This window comes from Hippoglossus hippoglossus, chromosome 24, assembly GCF_009819705.1.
Source record: "Hippoglossus hippoglossus isolate fHipHip1 chromosome 24, fHipHip1.pri, whole genome shotgun sequence".
In the NCBI taxonomy this organism is placed as follows: Eukaryota; Metazoa; Chordata; class Actinopteri; order Pleuronectiformes; family Pleuronectidae; genus Hippoglossus; species Hippoglossus hippoglossus.
The window spans coordinates 19,537,119-19,565,059 of NC_047174.1; the positions used below are offsets into that span (position 1 = coordinate 19,537,119).

A 27,941-nucleotide genomic window follows, 5' to 3' on the forward strand; every position below is an offset into this window, starting at 1 on the left:
ACTGTCGACGGCGAGCGAGGAGGGTCATTTTCATGGCGAAAAGGCGAACACAGTAAATAGCTGCGATGGAAGGATGGAACATTGCTTTATAAAACTGTTTGTAATAAATATATTATATACACAATACAAACGGTATATATTATATACAGTCTTACTTCAAAGCCCTTCTTTTATAGACAATAAAATAATTAATAATGGTTTAATTTGTATGGCACTACAAGTAACAAATTGCTTTACAATAAACATTACAAAGCTCACAAACAATAATCTCAACAACAACAACAATAATAATAATACAGATAATAAAAGCATTTATTGGCCCCTCTGTATAAATTGTGGCCCTTTATGGCCCCTGATTTAGAAAAACCATAGGTCTGCCACTGATAAATTTATTCCAAACATCATATTTGAAGAGGGAAATGATTTATTCCCACATTTTGTCGGTTTTATCACATGCATGAGGGTTCTCACCTTCTCTCTAACTTGGAGGGAGTCTAGTAAAATGTATTTAATATCTTATAAGGATGAGTTTTGACTGTGTTTCCCATCTGTGACAACACAATGATCCAGGTCTCTTTCCCAGCGCACTTTAAGGACATTTAATTTTAGCCATTGCATACTTTTAAAATTTGACCTACCATGATTCTTGTGTCAAATCTGACGTGAAAGTTCCTGAATCCCAGTTGATCCCTGCTTGATATGTTTTGTACTTGAGAGAGGTCAATGTCTAACTTGTAGAAATCTCCAAAATTCACACTTAATATTTAATTTGTAATTTCATCAAAAGATGTGAAACTGACATCTTCCAGTGTATCTTCAAGATTATCAATACCAGCGCTAAAACAATTATCCAAAAAGATCTGAGGTTTTATTCTAAAGATTACTACAACCTGAGCAGTTACATGGCCAACAGATGGCAGTATTTCATACTTGTACACAAAGAGGCTCAACATAAAAACAAACTAAAACAAACTTCATGTTTTCATGGCTTCATGTTTTATCACAAACACAAACAGAGCCTCAGCCTGTTTGTCACAATTCATAGTAATACAAAATCGATAAATCAACCATCCTCTCTGCTCATCGAGTGTGTCGACTGGGCCAGACAACAGAGGTCACTTTTCATCATGAAAGAAGCAGTATGGAGCACATCTGGAAATGGTTATCGGCTCAATCATGACAAAACAACCCACAGCATTTTTCTGAGGAGAGGGATGGAAAGATACTCTTTTCATTTCACTTACTTGGTGGAGTCAGACTCGCTGATGAAAGTCAACAAAAGGCCACAGGTTCTCAGCCAATGGTGCTTTGTTACACCAGAGCCTTAAACAGCTGAATCACCACATTCAAAAAGAGCTGACGAATAACACAAATCACGAGGCAGGCAGATAGGAGTGTTTATTTCTAACTAAAAATTTAACAATTACCGTATTGTAATAAAAACAAAGTGCTGTGAAAAGGAAACAATTCTGTTAATGATGAAAAATAATTAATGTTCTTGTTGGCCTTTTGCATGGGAGTAGTTTTTATATCTGTTCATCATCTCTTCTTTTTTCAGTGTGTGGAGCATGAGGAGGGCAGATGTCAGTTCATAAATATAACTTTCCACTTCAGAAAATCATCTCTCTTCACAAAAGACTACAAATTGAAAGCATATGACTGGTGTGTGTGCGTGTGCGTGTGTCCCAAGCCTGATCTGGTACCCTGAGCCATAGAGCTCCACAACTATTAACATGTTAGTGAATCACACTCTTGTTCTGGGTGACATGTACCTTCATCACCACCAGAACACACACACAGTTTTCTTGGAGTATACGTGAGATATCTGCTGTGATTCTAAAGCTTAAGTGGTCATTTCAAGAAATAGACAGAGCCACACTGACACTTTGGTAAGTGCCTTGAGATAATCTATGTTTTGATTTGGTGCTATACAAATAAAGTTGAATTGAATTGATTTCAGTATCTCCGTGTGTTCTTCTGGATTTAAACAGTTCCTGTTTGCTTGTTTTCTGGATTCAAAGTTGGATTTGCAATTTTTATTTACAATGAAATGTACGTGTTGCTACATAAAGATCTTCATTTATTTGTTCCAGGTAAAGGTACAGTGCTCTCTTAGCCACTGTTCACAGTTCACACATTCATTAGACACAACACACAATGATCGCACGCATCTGCATGTGGTAATTTTATTTACAAATGGTAAAAAAGAAACCATAAAAATATATCTTGCTTTCACATATATATATATTTATATACATTTCAATGTATTTCTATAAACTATGTAGACAGGACAAATCTCATGTACAGCTGAGGCGACTGCACTATAGTGGCTAACCTTGAGATCTTTGATACAAGGCAGGACCTCTGAACACAACTATGAACAAACTTCACACAGACTCAGTTCTAAAGCTCCACAGAAGCTTAATCAGAGGTGATCTGGTTTCATCTTGGCAATTCTTCAATTCCTATTGGAATCAGTTGTTGTATTTCCTGATCTTATAAGTATTTGGGCCACTGTTAGGGAAAAGGAAATCTGACATTTCAAGAATAAAATCAGGATATTATGTAGGAAAAAGTCATAGACTTGAGAAAAAGTCTATGACACATAAAACTCACAACATTACGAGTATGTTACTAAGAGGCTCAGTCATAATTTTCAGATTATTATCCTCAAACCCCATGAGGTAAATTTGTGACTTGTATGAATAAAATAGAAATGACGACAAAAAGTCATAACATGAGAAAGAAAGGTTATATTCTGAGAATAAGAGTCACATTTCAAAAAGGTCATCAGGCTTTATTTGAATGATCTTGATCTCATTGTTCAAGTGCATTTAGGACGTACATCCCCTTTTAACTTGTGCCATTTGCCGTATGTAACGATTGTCACATTATATAATTGATTTTATATAATTTTACTGTCCTAAACTCTATGATTTAATCAATTGTTTAAATATGAAACTCCTAACTTCAAATCCTTTGCATCCCTCATGTGACAAGTTAAAACTGCTAGACTGCTAATGACTGAGATATTAATAGGTAGCACTGACAGAAGCATCTCGTAACATTACCACTAATTTATGAAATACTGTAAATCTTTTCTCATGTCATCATGACTTTCATCAACATTAAATGTTTTCTTATACATTTAGAACTTATGTCTTGAACTATGTAAACATTTATTGAACTTCATTCTTATAATATTATAACTATTTTGTCAAAATGATAATTTTTCTTGAAATCTCAGACTTTCTTTCGACTAGCAGCCCAATATTCTGTTATAAGATCTGGCTCAGACTGAGGTGTGAGGTGCATTTAGTTCACCATGAACAACAGGTCATTCGGTCGTGGGCTGGACGATTCCAAACCCGCTCAAGGTGTTAGCACTGTGTGTGAGAGCAGGAGGAGTAGAGGTACAGTAAGATGAAGCAGTCGATCAGAAGGATGGTGTAGAAACACCTCTGTGTGTGCAAACTTCGACCCCTCTGAAAGCGAGTCAGCAACACAGCCAGCAGTAAAAAGAAGGTGGCCGTGTTCAGAAGGAGGAAGAGTCTTATGTAAGAGGCTGTGCTGGTGAAACCTTCACTCCCCGCTGTGCCCACCATGTGAACCTCTTTGAATTTGCGGCCCTTGACAAAGCCACCTTTTCTATTTTTGCGACTGTCTGTATAATCCATAAAGGCCCGGGAGTCTGCGTCCCCCTCTTCTGGACTGTCCTCATACGTACGCTTTGAGGTTTTTTGTCTCTCCTTTTTCTCATTCACTTCAATCTGTGCAAAAATGTCAGGGAGACTCTCAGAAAGCTTCTCCCCAAGGTTGACTTTCTTCCCCCCTTTACCCTTGCCCTGCTTCTTGGACATAGCAAACATCTTCTCAATGACCTCCTCTGTCTTCTTTTTGTCAGAGAACTGCAGGAGGCGCTCTGCAGTCTTTCTGAAGCTGTTAGTGTTCAGAACCCGTCCGAGGATGTGTCTCTCCATCTGCTGAAAAACAGGCTTGACGTGCTGGAGGTTGTCCTCCATCACGTTGACGTACTCCTCTACTTCCTCTGGCGAGCTGTCATCCGCAACTGCGGCCTTCTCGAATACGATTTTCTTGTTGTTCAGCAGCACCATGGAGAACAGAGGCTTGCTGGTGACCTCTCCAGTAAGCAGGTAGATGGTGTAAGTGTGATCCTTGGTGGCCAGGTAAATATCCACTCTCTGGTCATCACCACGCAGGCTGAAGCTCTGTATGTCCACCCCCGGTCCAAAAAAAATGTAGGCCACCCTTGTGTAAGGGTACCTTAATGGCATTGTGATGTTCACATAGTTAGAACCATTATATGGGTACCCTCGAGGGTAATTCCAGTAACCTATCACTCCTTTGTTACTGTAGCCAGTGTCGTCCATCCAGAACATCTTATACTTGTCCTCACCATGTGACACAAATGCTCCATGAACACCATCTACCTTTGTGCCCTGGAATGGCAGATCGGTGTTGTGAAAGAAGGCACTCATGGCCCTGGTTGGGCTGTCAGGATCCAGGTGGATGTGGTCCACGAGGAGGAGGAGCTGTGGGTGAAGAAGGAGAAGGTTCCTCTGAAAGTTTCTGATCTTTAGCTCAGAATTATACGCAGAACGTCCCTCACCTCGGATGAAGACCATTCCCTGTCTCTCCATAGCAGCTTCGACTCTGCCCTGGGTATCAGCCGCCAGCCCCACTTTGTACTTCAACCACTTAGAGTCACAGGTCTCTGTAACCTGTCCAGCCCACGGCTTAAAGCAACTCCCTGAGACCGCCGAGCCAAACAACACCGCATTGTTTAACAAAGTGTATTTGGGTCCATATAGTGCCTCAGTTATAAATGGGAAACCATTGGGTGCGAAGGTGAAAGTGTTCTGATCTGGGTGCTCGTGGCCAGCGTTAAAGTTCCTCCACCCTTTGATCCACTCTTTGTACTTGTTCCTGTGAACAATGTCGAAGATGGCGCGTCCTCCCAGCTTCCCTGACTTGAAGGAGACAAAGGTGTTGTTGGTGTCTGCAGGTAAAGCACTGCCATATGTGACCACACCCCAGTCCTCAAAGTAATGGAGTTGGGATGTTCCAAAATCTGACGGGGGCTTGGAGATCAGGCTCGGGTCATACCTGCAGAATACAACAAGATAAACAATATAATACTTTTACAATAGAATAGAAAGCAAAATGCACTGACAGGCATTTTAATCATTCAGGGTATTCTAGATGTCAGGTTGTGAAAACACGTTTGCCTCAACTACCAATGCCTTGGAAACAAGTAGTTGATTGATTAGAACTTTGATAATCAGTTTTCCACATAATCCATTTATCAAGGACACATGTCAAACATTGAAAGTTTCAAATGTGAGCTTTACAGTGTTTTATATCATAGTACACCGAATTACTATTAGTTTGGAACTGATGGTCACAGAAAACATTTGAAGCTACCATCTTGGGAGATAATGATGGCTATATGTTGTCAGAATGCTTTAAATAAGCATGTTCCTATGGGGTGTTGTCGCCACATTTAAAGACAAAGTAGGTGCCAACTGTCCCTCAAAGGCATTCATAGTGTTTTTCATAGCTCTCGGACATTTGCCCATTATTTCCAGGTTAGTTGTCTATCAAACTCTTACCAAAGTGATTACGGTATATGTGATTGTATATATATGATTAAAGCATGGATTTAGAAGCTAATTCTATCTGATGATTGAGGGAACTATCAAGGAAGAAGTCAGCATAAGCTTTATAATTACTCAAACTGGAATGGTACTAAGAAGAGCGCATACCTCCACCATGGCCAAACAATCCTACACTTCTATCCAGCTCTTATAATAGAAAAATAAAAAGCAAAAAGTAGCGGTCTGGAAACAAGTCATACAAAGTCATAGAAAACAGTTTTCACGAGAACTCTTATCTGGGACCGTTCTTATGTAAGAACAGCATCTATGCACACTCATACGCAAACTTGACTACAACTTGACTACATGCTTGTGTAAAAAAATCGGTGGTTTCTTCAATTCTAAAGTTGTAAAATTACCACAATATTTTAGAATTTATAATATTTTGCTGGTTTGTGGTTATTTGTAGTTAAGAATGAATCTCAAGACTGAAACATGTCAATTAAAAAGACAGAGACGTTTCAGTGCATAGTTATTATAGCAAATTTGTAATATTTACTTAACTGTCTCAGAGATTTTAAACACGTGGACATGTTGAAGAGGAGAACAGTTATTCACAAAAATAGTCGCCCATCTTTAGGTTTTACACACTTTAGGTGTTTGCATATTAAATGTGTCACTACAGCTTTTATTTAAAATATTCTGTCCAATTGTCACAGATATTCTGAAAAATGAGCTGACGTTCTGATTCAGAGACGGCAGATGACCCAGGAGACGGCGCCCAGGTGTGTGTCCAGATTAGAGTTAGGCTCGGGGCACATTTTTCTCTCTGAACCCGTCCGAGCAGAAAAAAACATGTGCAGTGTAAAAAAATCAGCCAAGCCAACGTGACCGACCCCAAAATAATTTCGAAATTTTTGTCTGGACCCGGCAGGCTCAGGTCTGGTATCTACAAATAATCAACGGAGGATTCACCAGCAGTGCTGTGTTTCCAATGATGCGCTGCTTCCCCCTCCTCTTCAGCATTTGACAATATTTCATTATTATTTATTATTTTTTGAATCCATTAACTGTGGGACTTTCTTAGCTTTCACTGAATGTTTAACTGCATCCCATGAATACTTTTTTGTGTTCTTTCATTTTTTTACAGTTTGACTCTGGTGTGCCACCATCTTTAGATTTTCGTTTCGGAATTCTGGACTTTTCTTTTCAGTTCCTTGATTTCTGTGTGTGCACACGGACCTGCAGTCTTCACCCTAAGAAAACGTAATGAACTTTCTTGAGTGCAAATATATATATTTTTTAGAAAATATTGGTGAACGAGGCCAATAGATCACAACATAAATATGTCCGATTTTTTTCAATCCAGAGATCCAGACATCATTTCCTCAGAGTTTGGAAAAAAGTCCTGTCTCAAAATGTTACAGAAAAACCAATAAAAAAATTCCATGATCTGCCTTTGATAAAAGTTGTACATAAGATGTAAGAAATATCCCAGTGTTAAATTAGATTCAGCAGCTCACCAGATGAACTCTGTGTGGAGAGTACACCACCGCTGGCCCTTTCCAGCCTGCCCTGGCCCTTCCATCACCCTGTTTTGATGAATCACATCTGCCAGCCAGTTTCCACTGCCATTACGCAACACATAGCGATCCAAGAAGACCAGCTGGCTTTCCGGCCCGTAGAACCAGTTGTAGTTGGAATCTGCAATGGCTACAGTCCGCTGAAATCCTGGATGAAATGATGATTACACAGTGTCAGTGGTGGCTGGTCATAGTGGCGTCATAAAGAAATGACATAATATTGTAAATCAAATGACGATGTAAAGACTCATTCATGAGTCTGCAGTGACAACAATGCATATGCAGAGATAATTACCAATATGTGGACACACAAAGCCGTTGCATATCAACTAACATTCCATGTCTATCACTGCCCTTCAGTAATGCTATAGCACTGTGACCATTTCATTTCTGTCATCTGTATCGCATACACACAGGCAGGGAGAGGAGAGCTGTCATCCAGCTGCCACAACTGTTTCTAAAGCAAATGTGCTACAGGGAGAACAAATTAATTTGTCCCAAGAAAACTGTGCTTTTTCAGATATTAGCAATATCCTAATTACCATTTGCTTTCTGTCAACTGTACACAAACACATAACCGGGGAACACACACACAGTCAGTGAGGGGACAGCAATCGTCTGCTGCTGAGGGGGCAGTTGAGGATAATCTGGCCTTGTCTTCCTGTCTGCTGGAGGGAGAAAGCTGCCATTGTGGCTCTGGGTCTGGGGCTCTCCTGGCTGGTGTAATTAGAGGTGCTGTCTGAGTGCAGCAGTGCCATTCAAACACAATACAGAAAGTGTTGCTGGGGGGGTTGTGAAATGTCCGAGCCTGACCTCGGGGCCCCCTCCTCTGCTGCTGCCCTCCTTCTGACCTTCAGATGAAACTTCCGGGACACCACAGGTCCCTGGAGGTCTCAGCTCAGCTTTGAAACTACATCCAGGGAGGTAGGAGCTACATGCATGCATACCCCATATCAACTGAGAGGAGAGGCTGCTCTCCAATGAGGCAGTCTATGGTCATTTTCATTTCTAATCGAATCTATACAACTTTTGACATACAGGCTATAGCAGGATGTGTCCGTCATTCACAGCTAAGTAACCACTTATTCACCGGTTGTTGACTTAGGTGAAAAGTGTATCAGATGCATTTCTCAGGCGTTTAGCAGAGTAAACAGCAGTTGATGTGACAGTTACCGGGCAGGATAGTCCTGTAGAGGAAGGCAAAGTGTTTGAGAAGCCACGGGTGGTCGAAGTGGCTGATGGCAAAGTGGCGCTGCACCAGGAACATGTACTGGAACAGAGAGCGGGTGGTGTAAGTCCCATAGGCCACGCCTTCATACAGGGAGCCATCCGTCACATCCTGCAGGAGGACCATGGACTTCTCCATGATGGACAGGACCTGCTTGGTCCACAGGTAGGCCTCCTGAAGGTAACCTGCAACACAGGGAGTAGAGATGGTGTCACAAGTGGAATACAGTCAGAGATACCTAGTCCCGCCATTGTTATTGTTCTTTAAATTGACTGGTATAACCGTGTTGAATTCTATTCTAGATTTTTGGATTCAACTTGGGGGTGGCAGGATGTTGCAGCGATTAGCACTGTCGCCTCACAACAAAAAGGTTCTGGGTTCAAAGCTGCCAGCAGATCTGGGCCTTTCTGTGCAGAGTTCCACCCTTCTCGACCTTCCTCAACAGTCCAGAGACATGCAGGTTAGATGAATATGTAAATGTGAGCATCAGTGGTTGTTTGTGTCTGTATGTCAGCAATGGGATTTGCTTCTGTGTTAAAGCTGTCGTACACAAAAATATAAACACTTCATGAATTGAAGTTCCTCTATGCAAAGAAATGGCAAATTTCTCATCCATTTTGTTTTCAAATTTGTTGAAACCTGTGTTAGTGAGCACCTCACCACTGCCAAGATAATCCGTCCACTTGACAGGTGTGACATATCAAAAGATGCTCATTATAAAGCAGGATTATTGCACAGACGTGCCTTAAACTGGGCACAGAAAAAGTCACCTTAAAATGTGCAGTTTACCTAGGCACTGAACTACCGTTTCACATAAAGGGTATTTTGGACATTGAAAAGACGTTGGAGGTGGAAGTGAAATGAACGCTCAGTTCATGGACAACAGTTCTGGTGGACATTCCTGCAGTTAGCATTTCAAATCACACTCCCTCAAGACGTGTGGTAGATGTGGCATTGTGTTGCATGAAAGAACTGCACATTTTAGAGTTGCCTTTTATTGTGACCCCCATTCTTCTCCGCTCAGATGTCGGCCCACATTGAGTCAGGTCCTGCAAGAGGTTTTTTCCAGTTAATGAAGGAGTTTTTTCTCTCCTCAGTTGCCTGCTTGTTGTAGAAACTGTTTGGTTGTAAGGTCTCGACCTTACTTTGTAAAGTGCCTTGAGAAAACATCTGTTGTTATTTGCAGCTATACAAATACAATTTAAATTCAAACACTGAACATATTAAGCATTAAGTTTCAGTTCCCCTTTTCACTCACAACTGCATTTAAACACTAAAGTGTCGATTTGCATTGATTTACACAGGAAAGTGAAAAATAACAAAGAAGAGCATTTCTTGAAGGAAGTGCATTGTGACTACTGCCAGTAGTTTCTGCTCAAATCATATTGTAAATAAATATAAAGAAATGACTATGTTCAAATACATGAATTCGCCTGCATTCCATTGTTTTAAAAGTCACATGCTTAAAGTGCAACAACAGCATATTCCTAACAAATCTGTCACATTCGAACATACAACTCTCACAAATAATAATATTAAAATCTGGTCCAGACAGACCTTTGGTTTCCCATTTATCACAGACGCACTATATGGACCCGGCTACACTTTGTTGAACAAAGTAGTGCTGCTTGGCCTGGAAGTGGTTAAAGTACAAGGTGTGGTGGGCGGCTGATGTCCAGGGCAGACTCGAAGCTGCTATGGAAACACAGGGAATCATCCTCAACTGAGGCGAGGGACTTTGGATGAAATTGGGTTTGAATTTTGTCAGGGCTCATTCGGGCCTTGTGCAGGGTGGAAATGACAAATGTTTCAAAAGTGTCAGATCATCAGATTTGGTGGTAACTGCACCAAGTCAGTTATAGAGGTGTGAGTTAATCAGTCCAGCTCTAATCAATGAGACAATGTTTTTCATGTGAGTCCTGCACCAGGTCGGGTACTGAAAGGTACTTCCGCTCAAATAACTGTCACAACAAAATGGATCACATGAAGATGAAAAAATATCCAGTGGTGAATATGTTGTCAGTGGCCTTACTGCTTGCAACAAGCTCCTGGACACAATGTCACTGAGAAAACACATAGACAGTGGCAGGAGCACAGGTTCTCTGACAATTGACAGATACTTTTCCAAGATTCCAAGATCCAGGTGGGTCCGGATTTGATTTGGAGATCATTACTGGTAATGGGTCGGGTCTGCACAAATGAACCCGTGCAGGACACTGATCTGTACAGCAAAATTACTTCAGGAATGGGCCCAAGTAGTAAGAGATGAGGTGATAAGCTGGACTCTATCAATATCTAAAGCTTTTAATCTTGCATCTACAAGCTATGGTAGGAGTCAAGAGCAAAAGCTGAGGTTAGCCACTAGCTACCTGGTGGTGCTAGTTATCTCACTTTGGATCAGAGAAGCTGAAATCCAGGGTGAACATACTTCCCAAATTTGACTCCTGTTACAAGTAGTAGTTATCCTCTTTGGAAGCAGGGGCATTAAAAGTGCTTGAATTAAATTAATGAAAAATACTGTATGTTCACAGCAGGACATAAAGTGAACAGGGCCTTGTGTTATTCAGTCTGAGTGGTTTATGTGTTATGTCACAAATGGAATTAATGGAAAACAGCACTACAGCAAACAAAGTCTTCTCAGTCAGTTACCTAAAGAAACCTTCCACACGCAACATTTAGCTGTGGTCATGGAAAGCATGACACCACGGTGGGACACTACACTATGTATACTCTCTCCCACACACACACACACACACACACACACACACACACACACACACACACACACACACACACACATGCACACATACACACACGCAGCATTTACTGTGAGAACAAGTGACTATATAAACACACCAGCCACAACTCTTTGAGGAATCCCAGGGGGTACCGGCAGTAACCGGCTGGGTGGGTGCGGGTGCAGGTCCGCCCAGTGGAGCCGTCCCCCAGACGTGTTTGGTTTAGGCTTGGGGACCGCTTGGCCTACACAGAGCAGGTATTTACCATCAAACAGGAACTCTTGCCATGCACAAAGACCACATTTACACAAACAGAGCTTGACGGGCACTCATGCAGTGCAGGGCCACACTTCAGTGCAACAGAGGCGCAGAGAGATGCTCCAGTTACTTTCCTCAAGTTAAGACATAATATGGATAATTAAGATTACAACCAACTGCTGTGACAGACTTTTTTGTCAGTGGTCCTATCATGGCTACACATGGAACAATCACATACAAATTTAATTATTTGCTAGTTTCAAGCTGCACCTATTACAGAGGAGAGAGCAGAGGGGCAAGATGAAGACACAACATGTGTTATACTAGTTCAGTGCCTGTTCTAAACTTCTCTGTTTGGAATGTATTGTTTGTTTGGCCTGTGGTTACACTGCTTGCAGTTTTCTTTCTGAAACTGTAAAGGTGACCTGCGGTAATTGAGCCGCAGAAAGTAAAGATTTACTGCAGGACCCTGAAGCCGCACAACCGCTGCCGCACAAAGAGCTGTTCACCTGTTTATTCAAAGTTCGGTGAAGCTCGACTCAGTACGTAGAACCCTGGACTGCAGAATCAGTTGTTGTTGCCGTTGTCGTAACCGTGCTGTTGAAATCCTGGAAAACGTCCATTCTGTTGAGGAGTCCCAGCCGCTGCTGCTACACATACAGTTCTTGCCTATTCAAAGTTTATTAATACTAAACGTATCCCATGGCCAAATCATACCGAATTTCCCACTGCACTTCGTTGGGCCCTTAAATAACTAGATAGAGAGATTTCTGGAATTATTAGATAGATTATTATTCACTAATACTAACAAACAGCAGTGTCAAGGAAGCAATTTCAAGCCATGCTATTGGTCACATAACAATCATTACATTATTCGCTCAGCTTTCAACTCTGATTTGGTCTTCTCCAAGTCCAAAGAAAAATTGCTTGCCTGCTAATGCTAGCTAGTCTCTATATGTGTCTGTGTGCTGGTTTGAGTTAAGTGACAATGACCTAATGACAAAAACAATGTTTAACTGAGAGTGCATGGTGTCATTCTTCTAACAAACAGGAAATCCTGTATTTTCCAAAGCATCTCCAGAGGAGTTTCAGTGTTGGCAGAAGACAGAAGAGGAACTGAGCAGTCAGCATGAATAATGACAGAAACCATGATGGAACAGAGAAGATATGCAGAAAGTAATGAAGCTTAAATGCCCTTGACTGAGCACTAACATGAAACACTCATCAGTAAGTACCAGCACCAAGCATCAATCAATCAATCAATCATCAAGTTATATTTGTATAGCCCATATTCTCAAATCACAATTTGTCTCATAGGGCTCAACAATGTGCAACATCCTCTGCCCTTAACCCTCAACAAGATTGAGGAAAAACTATGAAAAAAAACCTTTAACAGGGGAAATGAACGTAGAAACCTCAGAGAGAGCCACATGTGAGGGATCCCTCTCCCAGGTCAGACAGAAGTGCAATAGATGCCACGTGTAACATAATTTGTAACATAATGGAAAAGTGTGTCAATGTTTAAAGTATTTGTGAATAAGAATATGTTTGCTAGAGATGAAGGGAGCAGCAATGACAGATTAATTGATGAATTATTGTCAGTAATGGTAGAATATGTGAGGAGGCATATTGTATATCAAGCAGTCTTGTTGTAATCATAGTCCACAGTCAGCTGGCAACACAATCACGATCCGCCAAAACGATCACGTGCTCCATGTTAAAGCAATGCAGACATGAGAGTGCTGCATAGCAGAAAATTCAACAATAATGATTACACGGTGTTGAGCACGTAAACTAAGACTTAATGTAAAGACAAGAAAGAGGAACTACAAAAACAATAATCCCTTGTACCTGCATTAAAAGGAAAACTGCACCTTTACCAGTCAAACTGCATCATACACATGTACTATACAGTCAAGAATGTATTGTACAGTAGGACCTGGATACCACACTCAAAGATGGTTGTCACCTGAATGAAAATTGCTCTCCTGTTGCATGAGCAAAAACAAGTATTGTAGTTCAGAATCAGAATCAGAATCAGAATTCTTTTTATTGCCAAGTATATTTACATATACAGGAAATTGCCTTGGTGTGGTTGGTGCCTTTGGACATAACAACAAATCGGACATAAAACAACAATATATACAGAAAAAACAATAGGCACGTGCGGTGCTAAGGTGCAGTGATTGGTTCCGGATAGTGCCAACAATATATAAGTTATAAGTTATGTGCGGGGGGGGGGGGTACACAGATGGATGATGTCACAAAGATAAAATTGAATAGAAATGGAACAGAAAGAGTTGCAGTTGGAGGTGCCCTGTCAGCAGTTTTACAAAACAGTTAACAGCTATTGGGAAAAACTGTTTTATTTCTATTTTAAATTAGAGGTGAGAAAGAGTCAGTGCTGAAATACGATCTGCCCCAGAGGCTGATAGCTCGGTTTCGAGAGTTTTGACTTCACATACTTTGCTTTAGTTTTGTCACATGACTATCCCCCAGTTCTTCTGGTCTCTTTTTTGCAAGGTTTCACCAAATACACACAAACACACCAGGCTACATCCACCTGACTCTGGAGTTCTTGAGGCCCTCTAACTCTTGGAAACACTGCAGGCTCTGTTTTAGTTTGAAAACTCCAGGTTCACTTTTCAGTCTTAAGAGGCAGAAACCGAGACTTTTGGAAACAATGATGCATAGCGACCACATTTGCATTTAAGTCAGAAACTGTCCCACCTTGTTATGAAACCAAAACTAGAACGAGCATCCAACTGTAGAGAAGACAATATGCTTCCTGTGTACACCGACACACACACAGGCCCAGTGTACATGAATGGTCATGTGACACACATTTTCAGATGTGTTAGTATGAATGGAGATGATTTGCAGTAGAGTTCCACACCGTAGATTGTCGGGCTGTCATTTTATATAAAAAATTCGAACATTCAATTTAAACATGGGAGGAAAAGTTTGTATTCGAAATGTCATGCAAGATTGTAATTCAAAATATACAGTCTAGAAGCACATCAGACTGTCTTAGTAATTAACCTCATGATATAATTGTATGAATTCTATGTCATGTCAAATTCATTCAAACTTAATTTTGGGAAAAACTGACAAGCCTAATTGACTCTATATAAAGATTGACAACATGACAGTTACCAAAGTGTTTAGTATAGGTCATAAAGTATAGGCCATAAACCCTGACCCCTCCATGTTAGCAGATGGGACATGTGCTGAACAAAAAAAGTACAATATATAAATATGAAAGTACAAATCAAATTACTTTTTAAGATGCTTTCTTTCATTTTAAGCAGTTCACAAAAATGTTTGTAAAGTGTTCATGTTTCTGATAAGTTTCTATTAGTTAATTGATGCTATAACAACAGTATGACTGTGTGTCATGAGTATCTGTATCTGAGATATTTGGGAGTGGGAGGAAGCAGAGACATTTTCATATACAGTAAATGTTCTACACTTCTCACTGCTAAATGTTGTAGAATCACACAACACAAAAAACAGATGTCAGGTCTCATTTTCACTTCTCTCTTTGTGCACAAGCTGCCTCTTGTCTGAGTCTGTTAGTATCATTAATGTCATTTATGTGAGTTATGTATATGGCATTATGGCTTGCAGCACAGCTTTAGATAGTTAGAAATGTACTGATGTAGCATTTGGACACACTTCTGTGCTACTTACTGGAAAAAAAAGCTTGATACAAAAAATATGATTACATCATTTTGCAATGCTACTTCAATGCTACCAAGAGGTGCAGTTTAGTTTTAGTAGTGTCACGTAGCATTGCTGCTCCCCCTGGGAAGCCTGAGACGAGTAACAACATCAGCTTTGTTGCATTTTGATATTTGTTATAGAATATTTAGATATTTTTGAATATAAATAAAAAATTCTCCACTTTCCACATTTCTTAACAGGATGCTAAACTGTTTCATGGCAAGCACTGAGGCCCACAAGTATAACAATAGCAGCTTTTGCATTGCTCTGGCAGATGTAAGAATGTGGCTGGAAAGTCAGAGGCATGTGACAGACACGTTCATTACAGATGAGCTGTATTTTAAACTGGGCCCTGAGCTGATGCTTCCAGGAGCCAACAAGCAAACACCTGTATCTGGAATGTATGTTTCCTCTGAGCTGCTGCTGCTGCATTCTTGTCTGGTTATCTTAAACGAAGAACCGAACACACATGACAGCACAGGCATCTTTCATTTCAGTGAGGGGCAGACCATGTTATTTTTAGGCCACACAATGATGGAAACAACGCCTTGTGACAGACATCCAACAAAGAACGAGCAGAAACCAGAATCTGCCCTTCATTTCTGGCAGTTCTTCCATTTGGCTACGAAAACAAACTTCCATTCGTTCGAAGCCACTTTGACGGGAATAATATTGGGAACTTATGTCATCCGTTTGCGCAGGAGACGAATGATGCATATGATAATGTAATACAGTCAGGCCTCTGCACAGTGTTACTTGTGATGGCTGAGGGAGGCTGCTCAATGAAGCAGCTGAAATAAGAGCTGTTTATTTGATCACTGCAGATACATCATGTGTTAACAATCTATTGAGAAGCTATCGTGTCCCTCCTGCTGGGTGTGAACCTATCATCTCTGCATGTGGTCTCCTGTAAAGCACACATTAACAAATAAAATCTGTCATAAACAAAAGCACCCGGGCAGAATCCGTTCCCCAGGTAACACAGACACTGGTGCAAACACACTTTCCCCTGCTCTCAGGTCAGGCTCTAACTCTCCTGAGTGTTACACAGCTTCATGCCTGTTGTTACCCCGTCCAAAAAAAAGCCTCAAATAAAACCACTGTGACCGCAGCCACTCTCAGAAATCCGTCATTTGGTTCACATCAGCACCGGAGCTTTTGTTGCAGAAATCAAATCCCTGTGAGCAAAACAAGGTGCACAGCGGGAATTCACAACACATATCTTCTCCAAGACCCGGCAGTTTTTTTTTTTAAGGAAAGCTGCTTGTCAAAATCGATGACTTATTCTCTCGGAAAATGGTGAAAATGTTAAAAAATCTTACAAAGTTAAAGAAAGTGAAAATAGATTCCTTGACCTGCCCTCTGATCTGGGTCTGCACCAACACTTCTTGCCTTCTCCCCTGACCCATAACACATCCTTCGACCAAGATTAGTGGACATCTGTTCTTTTGCGTTATGTGTAAATTTGAACAAATGGACAGGGGTGAAAATATAACCTCCTTGGTGGAGAGAGAGAGAGCGAGAGAGAGAGAGAGAGAGAGAGAGAGAGAGAGAGAGAGAGAGAGAGAGAGAGAGAGAGCGAGAGAGAGAGAGAGAGAGAGAGAGAGAGAATGTGATGAGAGTGTGATGCTTCTTCCATCAACTGATTTGACGAGTGCAGACACGCAAACCACCAACAGACAAGTTTGATTTTCAATTCAATTCAATTCAATTCAATTCAATCTTATTTGTATTGGACAAAATCCTAATATACAGTATCTCAAGGCACTTTACATGTTAACCTGAAAAAGAGACCTTAAAGAAAGGAAAAACCCAACAGATCCCACAATGAGCAAGCACTTTTGTAAATCCCTCATTTTCATTGTTTGCAAGTTCCTCAGATAATTAACATTAAACACACAATATGTAATTTTCTGCCACATCGGGGACCATAAATCAAATCAATGACTAAAGACCTGGTTTTGTCATGAAGTGGTGTGGGATCATATGAATTGTTGTCTTCACCGCTGTTTCAGTCAGTGATCATTAAGAGGATGTTAAAGAGGGTTTTTACCGAGAGCTAACTCATCCACAGAGGTCTCCTCCTCTCTAAAACAGATGCACCATGTAATTAAATCCAGTTAAAACACTGATGGAAGCATTTTCGTGTTAGAAAGTGGAGTTTCTCTGACACTGTTTGACAAACATAGGATTTTTCTACATTTAAAAATGGCTGGAAACACTTGGGATAATGCGAATTCACAACGCAACACACAGGAAATCTGGTGAAAAGAGAATCATAGGAACAGTATATGTTTTCATTCTTGATACCCATACCTGTGCTTTGGGTGTTGGCCAATACCAAGTACCTCTCTGATACCAGTGTTAAACTAAAGCTGTGTGACTGGTGGGACCCAATAGTCAAATGAGGTTAGGAAACGTACCACATAGGTGCATACGTCTTGAGCAACAGCTCCCTGCTGGAAGTGAATTTCTATTCCCTACTTTCTTTCTCTGTTTCCTGTCAACTCTTCACTATCTCTGTCGAACAAAGTCAAAAATGGCCCAAAAATATATACTTTAAATAGCTGTTTGCCTCACTGTGAGGAGACTGGAATCCTTCTTAGCAATATAAATTGATGCTAACCCAATGACGGGCTGAAAGCATTTAGATTTAAATGGATTCGATCAGATTATATCGGACCAATATCTGATATCAGTATCAGACCTGCATATCGCTAAATAAAAACATGTTTTAAACCCTGCAGCGAGGGCAAGAATGAAGCCACATCATAAAGACATGGACCACTAACCTTGTGTCATGTAAACCAGGCTTCCTGTGAGCAGAGCCACACAGTTGGTGGGCTGATGGTTGTGCAGGTACTGGAAGCCCCAGCCTCGGACGTAGGACTTCTCGTACATCAGGCGTGACGCGTTGCCGATCACCTGCAGAAATCGCTCCTGTTGGCCCTTGTTCAAGTACTCATACAGGAAGTCGTAAGCGGTGGCGAACCCGACCAATGAGTGCGCCAAAGGAACTTCATCCCAGGGGGCATCTTTGACCAGCCTGCAACACACAACAACAACACAAGACTGAAGGCAAGACACACACGTGGATCTTGAAAACAGGGCAGCAGGTGTGACATTTTCCCTCTTTAAATAAAACCTAAATGCTATGTCATGAACAAGAAACCCTTCCCTGTGCAGAGCCTTTTAATTACACCTAAACACAGCTGTAAAACACAACTATTCACGTTGAAAGCAAAAATAAAGGTGCTAAGTTGCCTTTTACACCACGAATACAGCTGCAGCAATAAAGAGACGTAGAACGAGACGTGCAAAGTGCAGCATGTGCTGGTTCACACACCAGGATCTGAGAACGCTGACTGTCAGGAGCATTAGTGTCGTAAAAAAGGTGAAAGGTGTTCTCCAATCCTGCTGCTTGATTTAATTGAAGAGAAATGAACTTCAGATGTTGTGTTAAAAGCAAATGCTGTGTTCGCTTAGTGTTTCCCACTGACACATGCGCCAGGATTCAGCTGAAAACCAACAGAGACACAGTCGTGACCTCATCCGCAGTCTAGCCGCCGATCACTGAGTTCTTTCTGTCATCACAAGTTTATGGAAAATGAAACGCGATCTTGTGGTTTACGCGCTACACTGTCAGTTAAATTAGTATCTGCTACAGTGCCTGCTATTAGAAGCTGAGATCTTCACAAGCTTGACAAAGTAATGTAATGATTCATTTTCTTGGGATTCAAACAACAACAGCTGCCATGAAAATTAAAGAGCAAGTTCCAGTAAACTTCCCATGAATGTGGTCACTTAAAGGCCTCGTCCTGACGTAGCACTCGTCAGCTTCGTTGTTCAGATTCAGGGAGAATGGAAACAATGAACATGAGGGCAAACCGCCTGTCACTGCACACATTTACAACACTGTAATGAATATTACTGCACGCTTTTCTGTTTTATATGTTCGGAAATTTCTGTTCAATAACATTGTGTTGATTGCTACAAGATTTGCTACAGTGTTTTCAGAATGTGAGAATGTGCCATGAGACCACTGCTTTGAATTATCTTCATTGGACCATACTGGATGTAAAGATGGACGACATGTCTCCGCTTCGTCCAACTGTACAAAAATGAAGCCAAGATATCTTATATGTATACAAGCACGGCCATCTTGTGCTGGTGATGTCATTTGGTGTCAGAGCCTGTGCAGTAGTGATCGCGGAGTGGAGCTGTGACATCGAGGTCCCATCAGTAAACCTGACCGTCCAATCAAGAGTCAATCTCAGCTGTCAATCATGACGTCCCAGCCAATTACCTAATTTGAACTAAACGTATCAGAATCACAAACACTTGAACATACTTCAGTGTAAACTGACAGAAAACACTTACGATCCACATTTTGCCGATTTATATTGGTCCATGTCCCACTTGCTAACATGCAGGAGGTAGAGTTTAGTATATATATACTGCAGGCAACCACCAGGGGGCAATACAAAAGATTTGGCTTCACTTGTGGGATCCGTCATGTCGTCCATCTTTATATACAGTCTAAGATATGAACAGGTGTGGATTACGATTGGATTAAGTTTCTTCCCTGCTAAATTTACAGTTCTTTCTTTTGATGCGATAGTGATATTTATATAATTTATTCTATGGCTTAATGTTATAGAGTTTTGGAATACTGTAACTATTAGTCAATATATTGCAAATGTATTTTCTTTGGTGACACCTTCGCTTGTTGTCAGAGTGGTTTGGTGATATATATGGAAAAAAGGTTTTCTGCCTCATCTGTGGGCTGGATTCCAACTCTTCATGCAGCTCTCATCAAGTCTGCTTGTCACGTGGAAGACGTGTGCCTTGATTCCTAGAATCCAAGATTTTGATCTACTAAAAAACTTCACTTGACATGAACAGCATGACAGGGGTGGTGCATACCATGCGCACATTGTATATATTGCCTTGAGGCAATATTAATCTCTATAAGTGTATGTGAATATACAAACTCTGTAGATGTTTTGGGTCCTTGAGTTACTGTTTCTATAGTGAGACCAATCATGTTTGAGCAGGCTTTGGTTGCCCGCAGGTAAACAGTTATTCTGGAGAGAAAAAGAAGCGGAATACATGCTCCTGCTTTTTAATTTATCAGTATTCACATGCAGATAACCATTAATAAAGATTGATCAAATGTCGTCTGGACCTAAAACATGTACAAAAAGATGTGTTCCAACCTGTTTACTCTGGTTAAAAGCCTGGCAGCTGAGTTCTGTACTGTCTGAAGATGCTCTACAGATTTACCACTAGTGCAAGTAAAGCAGGTCAAATTGTTTCTCTGTCCCTTAACATCGGAGGAATTCTGCCAATGTTCCTTATTTGATAAAAACATGTTTGTACAACAGTGACATGCTGTTCAAAATTTGTATATGAGAAATATGGTCATAACTATTTTTCAGCTTATAGAAGCTTTAGGTCGTGTCTACAGTTCTACGGGATTCAGACAAACCTGACAAAAATGCATTTCTGAACAATGCATGACGTCACTGCCCGTGTTTCCCATTACCTACACTGTGGCAGCCCGCTGGCAGTGCTGGCATGCTGTGTAAACAGAGCCCTGGAAGCCTGTTGGGACAGATGCCTCCCTTCATTTCTCCACATGATTCACATCTGAACTACTGCTCGGCTGTCTGTGAAAAAGTGATTCCACCAAATAAACCCTGCAGCAACATGTATTCACGAATGAGTTTTTCCTCCTCATCACCATCGCCAGACTCTGTTCTGCACAAATGGACGAACAATTGTGCTGCAGAGCTGAATAGATTGATTTCATTTCATTTAAATGAGTGAATTGTTATGACATTTTGTGACAAGCTTCTCCAATGACTCTTACAAGCGATCAAACACATGATAGAGTATATCAGTGATATTTGAGCAGATTCACACATCTGATGTTGGTGATATGTTGTATATGTTTACTCTTGTTAATTGCAGCTCAAACATACTACAAGCAATTTTCAACTGGTAACGAAACGGCCTCATTTAATATTGCTGCCTCTCTGTGACCTACAGCAAAGGAGACAATCAGCTAGAAAGTTGGCTTTTTCTAGACTATTCTCTAAGTCGATTTAAGGCAGTCAGGTTGGAAAAGCCTAAGTTTACATTTCCGCCTGCAAACTTTCACAATGAGTAGTAGATATCTCTTTAGAAAGTGTCATTTTTGACATTGCATTTTGTAGTCATGGCTGATGCTGGGGCAGGATCAGCAAAACGAAAGAGAGGAGAAAGGACAGAAGAACAAGGAAAAGCTAAAAAAGCTAGTGATAAAGTACGAACTAAAAGGTGAAAAATTGAGAGAATTACATGATCATAAAGGATTCGAAACCGATCCTGAATTGGCTTTCTTCCTCCCTAACAGGAATGTCTTATGTGAAATAATTCACAATTATCTTGTGAATTGCAAGATTATTCCCTCATCGCCATGCATCCTTACAAACAGCTGAGTGTCGTTTTTCGCTCCTTCTATAACAAATGCATGTGCAGACCCAGGTTTCTAAGACAGGAGACGGTGGAAACACGACCTCTTCTGCACACAGCGGCGCCGAAATCAACCAAAATCAAAAGTTCTTTAAATTGCAGTTTACCAATATAACAAAAAGAACAAAATTACAGCCAAATTATGCAGAAGAACACACAACTTCACTTATGTGAGTTTGCAGACTGTGTAAAAAAAAAAGGTGCAGGCACCACTCCACCACAAAGTAGAAGTAGCCCATTGGAACATGGTTAGTGGAGTTGCTGCAGACATAATTGAAGGGTGTGAAGACCACAGCTGACTGATTCCTGTAGCGGCTGTGCAGAGGCCCTCAGAGGCTCAGTGACCATAATAAAAGTGCGGCCGAGGAGAAAACTCAGTGTGTTCACGAGACGTGAAAACACATGCTCGGTGGCTTCTCCTCTCTGCGCTGTGGCACACACACTGATTCTGTGAGAAATGTATAATACCGCATTATGAGCCCGCCTGGAAAATCCCCTTCCCTCTGTTCAGTGGCTGGAGGGAGCACAGCAGCCGCACAGCAAAAAGAAAAGGATTAAGCTGCTCGCTCTCCAAATGAAGGAGGGGGGGTATGGAACTTAAATACAGTGAATGAAATGAAAACCAACTAACTGACACGGAGCTGATTGATTCTTACAAAAACTCCAATAACATCAACTACAAACGAAAACTTGTATTCAAGAATTATGAAGATTTTTGTGATAACTTGATTAAAAAAGACAAGTCACAAGTGACAAGGTCAACGGAGAATCCTACAAAGTCAAGGAGATCTGTAAAGTCAGTGAAGTGACTCAGTAATGTGTAACTGTAGCGATGTGAATAAGCTGATAGTCATACCAGCCTAAGACAAGCTTCAGCAGCAGAGGTGTGCTTTTCAAATTTTTTTAATTCAACTTTTCATTTTTGAAGAGGAAGATGTGCTGTTTAAATTTTTTTTAAAACAAGGATATTTGCACCCAAAAAAATGATGCAATAAGTGAATATGAAGGTATTTGATGAGACGTGTCACATTCTCCCACTTTAGGATTCATTCTGTATCTACAGTTTCTGCTGATCAACTTAGAGGATGGAATTTAAATGTATTAACCACTTTTTATTACCAATGTGTGAACATATTGAAGCATAATAACAGCATTTGGGCTGATATGTAAAGGACTTGGGATGTGAAAGGAGGATAGAAACGGATATCAACATACCAGCCATTCAAATCCTCAACACTCTAACCTAAGAACAGAGATGCAGTTTGTATGTAGTCAGTAATCAGTCAAATTACCAACAACAGCAGCAGGGCGAGTGATTCGTGTAGAGCCCTTCCTTTGTTTCAGGATATCAGAACTATAATAACAGTGTTACTGTGGTAACCTCACTGACACGATGCCTGTCAGTCACGTTTAGCTTCGTCATGTCACTATTTTGGCCGATTTAGCAGGATTCTGAGTGTAGTTCACTTGTAACAGCCACCGCTGACATGATATCTAATCAATATTTAGGTAAAGCATCAGTATCACATGAGGATCAGAGTCAGTATCTACAAATGTTTAAGGGTTTGAACACTTGATCAACGCATCTCTACTTTAATAATGTTGCTGTTTGGTATTTTTTTGTGATTGGATGAATTTTGTCTCGACATGACTGGACCCTCTACTTTTGTACATATTTCCAAAATCGTAAATGGAAGTATTACTGAGAAAGTTGGGTCACCGGGAGTAGCAGCTGTGTGCAAATTCTCTTTATGTTTATGTGAATGTATGTAAATGAACTGTCGGAGGTTACCATGGATACCAACACCGGATGCAAATATTCACCAAGCATCATTTCTGAGACCTTCCCTCTTTTAAAGCTGAGCAGAAGTTGAATGGCTCTAATCCACTTCGCAGCCATTTTGCACCTGCCAGACAGAACTAGTGTTCATTGAGCTCAATCAAATTGTTCGGGGTATTCAGAAGCTCTGTTGACGGCTGATGCTAACATTAAGTCCAGCCATGGCCCACGGTGAAAAGGCCAGACTTTGGCTGAGGAGATCAAGTCTGCTGACTTGTTGACTTCTCGTGGTATAAATAACGGTTCAGTCTGTTTTTATTGTAAATGGTTCTGACAGATTTTCCTTTTTATACATCAATGTGACAAAGCAGTGTCTGGCTGCTGCTGAGAACTGCCAAGGGTCCCATGCTGGCCTATTCGGTGGGAGCTGATTTTTGGTTAAATGATTCATTGTCACTCTGTGTAGAACTATTTTCACTTTTACTCTATCAATTTAAGCCAATTTAGGAACAAAACATTGTTTTCTTCTATGTTGTAAAGTTAATTTAAAAAAAGTATTCATAAAAATCAATACATTTAAATTTAACTTAAAGAAATTGACAGAATAAAAGAATAGATATATTTTACATAGAAACACACATTTAAATTTAAACTTTCCCTTATCAAATCAAATCCAGTCTGAACACCTTCAAATCACAGACATGTCAAGATAGTTCAACAAGACTGATTGTAAGCGAGCTGCAGGATCCTCGGCTGACATGAGTAACAATCAAAGCAAAGTGGATTCAGTCCCTGTCTGTTGTTCAGCTCACATCTGAACATTTCATTTCCCTTCATCGGGGGGTGCAGGTTCCGCAGACAGCTGCTAAACATATTTCCCGTGCCACAGAATCTTCAGAGTAAAATGCATTTTCACCAGACAGAAACAAGAACACTGGGAATTGGACATGGTAGAAAAGCCTGTGAGGGGGAGGTCTTAGCATCAAAACCTTTGTGATGCACACATGTGGGTGCAAAGGGATATCAGGTAGCATCTGTAAACATTTTTTTCCCCTGGGAAAGGAAACAGGAGGCTGGTTCAAATATCTTTTGTAGAAGTTAACACAACAAGCCGACAACCATGGACTCTCTGGCTCTGTAAACAAAAATGGCTCTTGAATAAGTATTTGGCACAGAATGTATGTCACCAGCTCAGTAAACCGGACAATTATGATTTAGATGAGCTTTTAGGTTTCTATTGTATTAGGTTAGTATTACAGCGTTTCACCTAGGATTGTGTGTGTGTGTGTGTGTGTGTGTGTGTGTGTGTGTGTGTGTGTGTGGGGGGGGGGGGACTTTCTTTCAATGAGTTTAAATATATGTCTGACATGGTACAAACAACCACCATCCTTTCACCTGTTCACTCTCTGTTCCTCTCTGCTTCACTGTCCGTGTGTCCGTGTGGTGTCAGTGTGTGAGTGGGGGCCTGTGTGTGTGTGTGTATGAGTGTAAACACCGCAGAGGAGAAGAGATGAGGAAGCGACACGACTCAATCAAATACACATAGACAGACCAGCTAAATGTTAGGACTGGTGCACTCTGGAGCTCTGAAATAGATGAAATAATAAAAGACAGTAAATCTACCAACTAGGCTGAGCCGCCATCCTCTCCATGTAGTCCTTGGCCAGGTCGAGGGCCCCGGCCCTGTGGGGGTACAGCAGGCAGAACATGGACAGCACACCCAGGTTGTTCCCGTACACCTCGTTCCAGCGGGCGCTGAACTCCGCGGGGCTCCAGGGTGGCAGGTACTCCTCCGGGCGCTCCAGCATTATTTCCCCAGCCTCACGAATCCTCCTCGCCATGTCCCGATGAGTCCCCGCCGCTGCGTACTGCAGCTCCTCCACATTCCCCCGGTTGAAGTACAGCATGGGATGTCCATCGTAGTTGCCTCCCATGAAGGGGATTCCTTCGCTGGGGTCCCCTTCCGTCGCAGCCACCACCGTCGGGACAAGCAGGGGCCACAGAAGACTTAGGAAGAAGACTGTGGGGGCCCCGCGGGTGTAGGTTGTCATCATCTCATCAGAGGGGAGACTGTGGCATTGCCAAAGGAGCTCAGCTGAGAGGGAGCAGAGGGGGAAGAGAAGGATTTTGAAAAAGTCAGCCCATATTCTGCGCAACGCTTTTTTTTTTTTACAAAGCCCGGCATTCCTGGAATAATTAGATACAGCTGTAGTCCTGATGATGCAGGCTTTCCATACTGATGTAGGCCATTATTGAGCACAACAGTTAAACAGTAATAACAGGACTTTCAGATAAAGTAGGACCTTTTGTTGACAAAACATACACATGTTTACGTTTCCTCAAAACTCTTCACCATTTCTAGGAATTCAGTGATAACCTCCTGCCAATAGCCACATGCACGTTACAAATCTGGAGCTGGTCACACCTCTGCACACTGTTACCTTATATTCACCTCCCAGGATTTGTTTCTGAGTAGCTGTTGTGAGACAAGTCCAGCCATGCACACCCAGATGTCCAGACGAGCAGACCCGGAGGTCATAAATGGCCCATTACTGCAGTAACATTACTCTGGTCTGTTGAGCGGCTCCAAACCAAAGTGCTGTGCTTCACAGAAAGACAAGGGCTGGCCCAGCGTCTCTGCTCTGAACATGAGGGTAAATTCCATGACCTTAGTGGAGCCATTGGAAAAGGCCGGGTGGAAAACCATTTGGTAGTCATTCTAACGCCGTCTAGACGGGGGCACGTTCTAATAGGCGCTTGCTGTCCGACGTGTGCATGGAGTTTGTGTTGTGTTTGATGAACAAGGGGAAGCGAAAAATGGTTTTTCCACTGTTGTTAATTCTGAGATCTGACCTTAGGAGGCGTCACATTCCTCTGTGGTGAACATGAGGGTGCCCGGTCAGCTCATCGCCATGTTGAAACCGTCAACACAACTTTGGACTAAATTATCACAGGGAAGCTGTAGCTGTGTCACGAGCCAAGGCCCTTTTATAATTAGACAAATTTAACTAATTTAAATCCAACTGTAAGATAGTTTATCAAATTCAATGGATATTGATGAATCAGTTTATTGATTAGTCATCTAACAGGTAATTAGAAGTAAAAAAGTGTTTATAATTGATTAACTGTCTTTCTGAGGCAAAAATGCCAAACATGGTGCAGGTTACAGCCTCTCTCTCTGTTTGATGTAATCATAAATGAAATATCTATAATTTCACCTTGAAATTGGGGCATTTTGATGGTATTTTTCTATTTATTGTGACAATTTAAAAACCATGCAACCTGTTAATTCTATGAAAAACAACAAACATAGTATAATATATAATAATAATAAATATTACTGCTGGTTGCTGCTCTAAAATCATATTTCTCAAAATAAACATTTAAGATGTTTCTGCACAGTCCTGTGGACGGTGCAGAGAAATACTGAGGCACATTCTGAATACATACTCACAATATGAGTATAACACAGAAAATATAGACAAGGGCCGTATCAAGTAATGTTTACTCACATTCTTAAACATTGTTCTACATTTCCAGATTTTTTTGTTAAAAAGAAAGAGGCTGTTTATAAACCCCAGAGTAAGGTATCATGTGTTTGCACCACTGCCAATACCAAAGTCCATATTTACTGATCTAGTTTTGGTGGCCTGAAAGTAGTCACAACATAGTGTGAAAACTTAAAATAAATAAACAAGACATGACCTCAGTTTGTCTCTGTTACTCAGCAACAGAATCACAGAGCTGTGACAGAACTGTACAATCACTGTGAGGGCTCTAATTCTGCCCTTTTAATTTGACATGAATAGCTTTAATTCTTCACTTCCTTATGGCTTATTGGTGTAACATAAATACCGTTGAGTTGTGCTGTCAGTGTAAAAACAATAAGCTAAAGACAGAGCAGATTTCGAGCCAGATGTGCACCTTCCTCTGGGCCTCAACTGCTTCCATGTCTAACTTCCTGTAGGTGCAGAGAGTGAGATGCTTCTCAGATTGACAGTTATATAAGAACAATAATGTCTGACTCGTCCATGTCACTCAGCAGCAGCGCTTTCCCCACCACACTCTGTTATTACCCCTCCTCTCCCCAATAGTTACAGACAACTTCTCCTTCACTTTCCTGAAGAAAGTCTGCAGCTGTTTCCCCCCTCACGTATCGCTCTCCACCGCACGATGAGGTCCGACCCGCCAGCCTCCATTCGAGCCGATCAGTGGATCGATCGGTATTGATCGGTTATCTCAATCTGCGCACACAAAGGTCTCCTTGTGCCGGTGGGACCGCGCAAAGAGCAGCGAAGTGAGGAGACGTTCACGTTACCTGTCACTGATCCGTACTCCCGTCCGCACGGCGCTCATTTCTTCTCTTCACGGCAAGACAGAGAGAGAGAGAGAGAGAGAGAGAGAGAGAGAGAGAGAGAGAGAGAGGGGGGAAGAGAGAGGAAGAGAGAGAGTGTGTGTGATCGAGGAGAGAAGTCAAAGAAAGTAAAGTGT

General features: G+C 41.3%; 1 protein-coding gene across 2 annotated transcripts; it reads right to left on the reverse strand.

Annotated features, from left to right (window-relative positions):
* Positions 1 to 1,589: 1,589 nt before the first annotated feature.
* On the reverse strand, positions 1,590 to 27,941 carry dse (dermatan sulfate epimerase). Of its 2 annotated transcripts, XM_034579442.1 has the most exons (6): positions 27,769 to 27,941; positions 25,074 to 25,545; positions 17,944 to 18,197; positions 8,375 to 8,614; positions 7,142 to 7,349; positions 1,590 to 5,127 (listed from the first exon to the last, which is right to left on the reverse strand). In XM_034579442.1, exons 2-6 carry the CDS (start codon positions 25,502 to 25,504, stop codon positions 3,381 to 3,383), a joined length of 2,880 nt encoding a protein of 959 aa, XP_034435333.1. In that variant the 5' UTR covers positions 25,505 to 25,545; positions 27,769 to 27,941; the 3' UTR covers positions 1,590 to 3,380. The 2 variants fall into 2 exon arrangements, with proteins under 2 accessions (XP_034435333.1, XP_034435334.1); XM_034579443.1 differs by lacking the exon at positions 27,769 to 27,941 and having other exon boundaries at positions 25,078 to 25,203.

Bases quoted from the DNA above. Each gene is read 5' to 3' on its own strand.
- dse (XM_034579442.1), bottom strand. From the start codon at position 25,504: ATGATGACAACCTACACCCGCGGGGCCCCCACAGTCTTCTTCCTAAGT. The intron at 18,198-25,073 runs GTAGATTTACTG...TGTGTGTTGCAG, and splicing joins ATGGCGGCTCAGCCTAGTTG to GCTGGTCAAAGATGCCCCCT. The intron at 5,128-7,141 runs GTGAGCTGCTGA...TGTATTCTGCAG, and splicing joins CTCCACACAGAGTTCATCTG to GTATGACCCGAGCCTGATCT.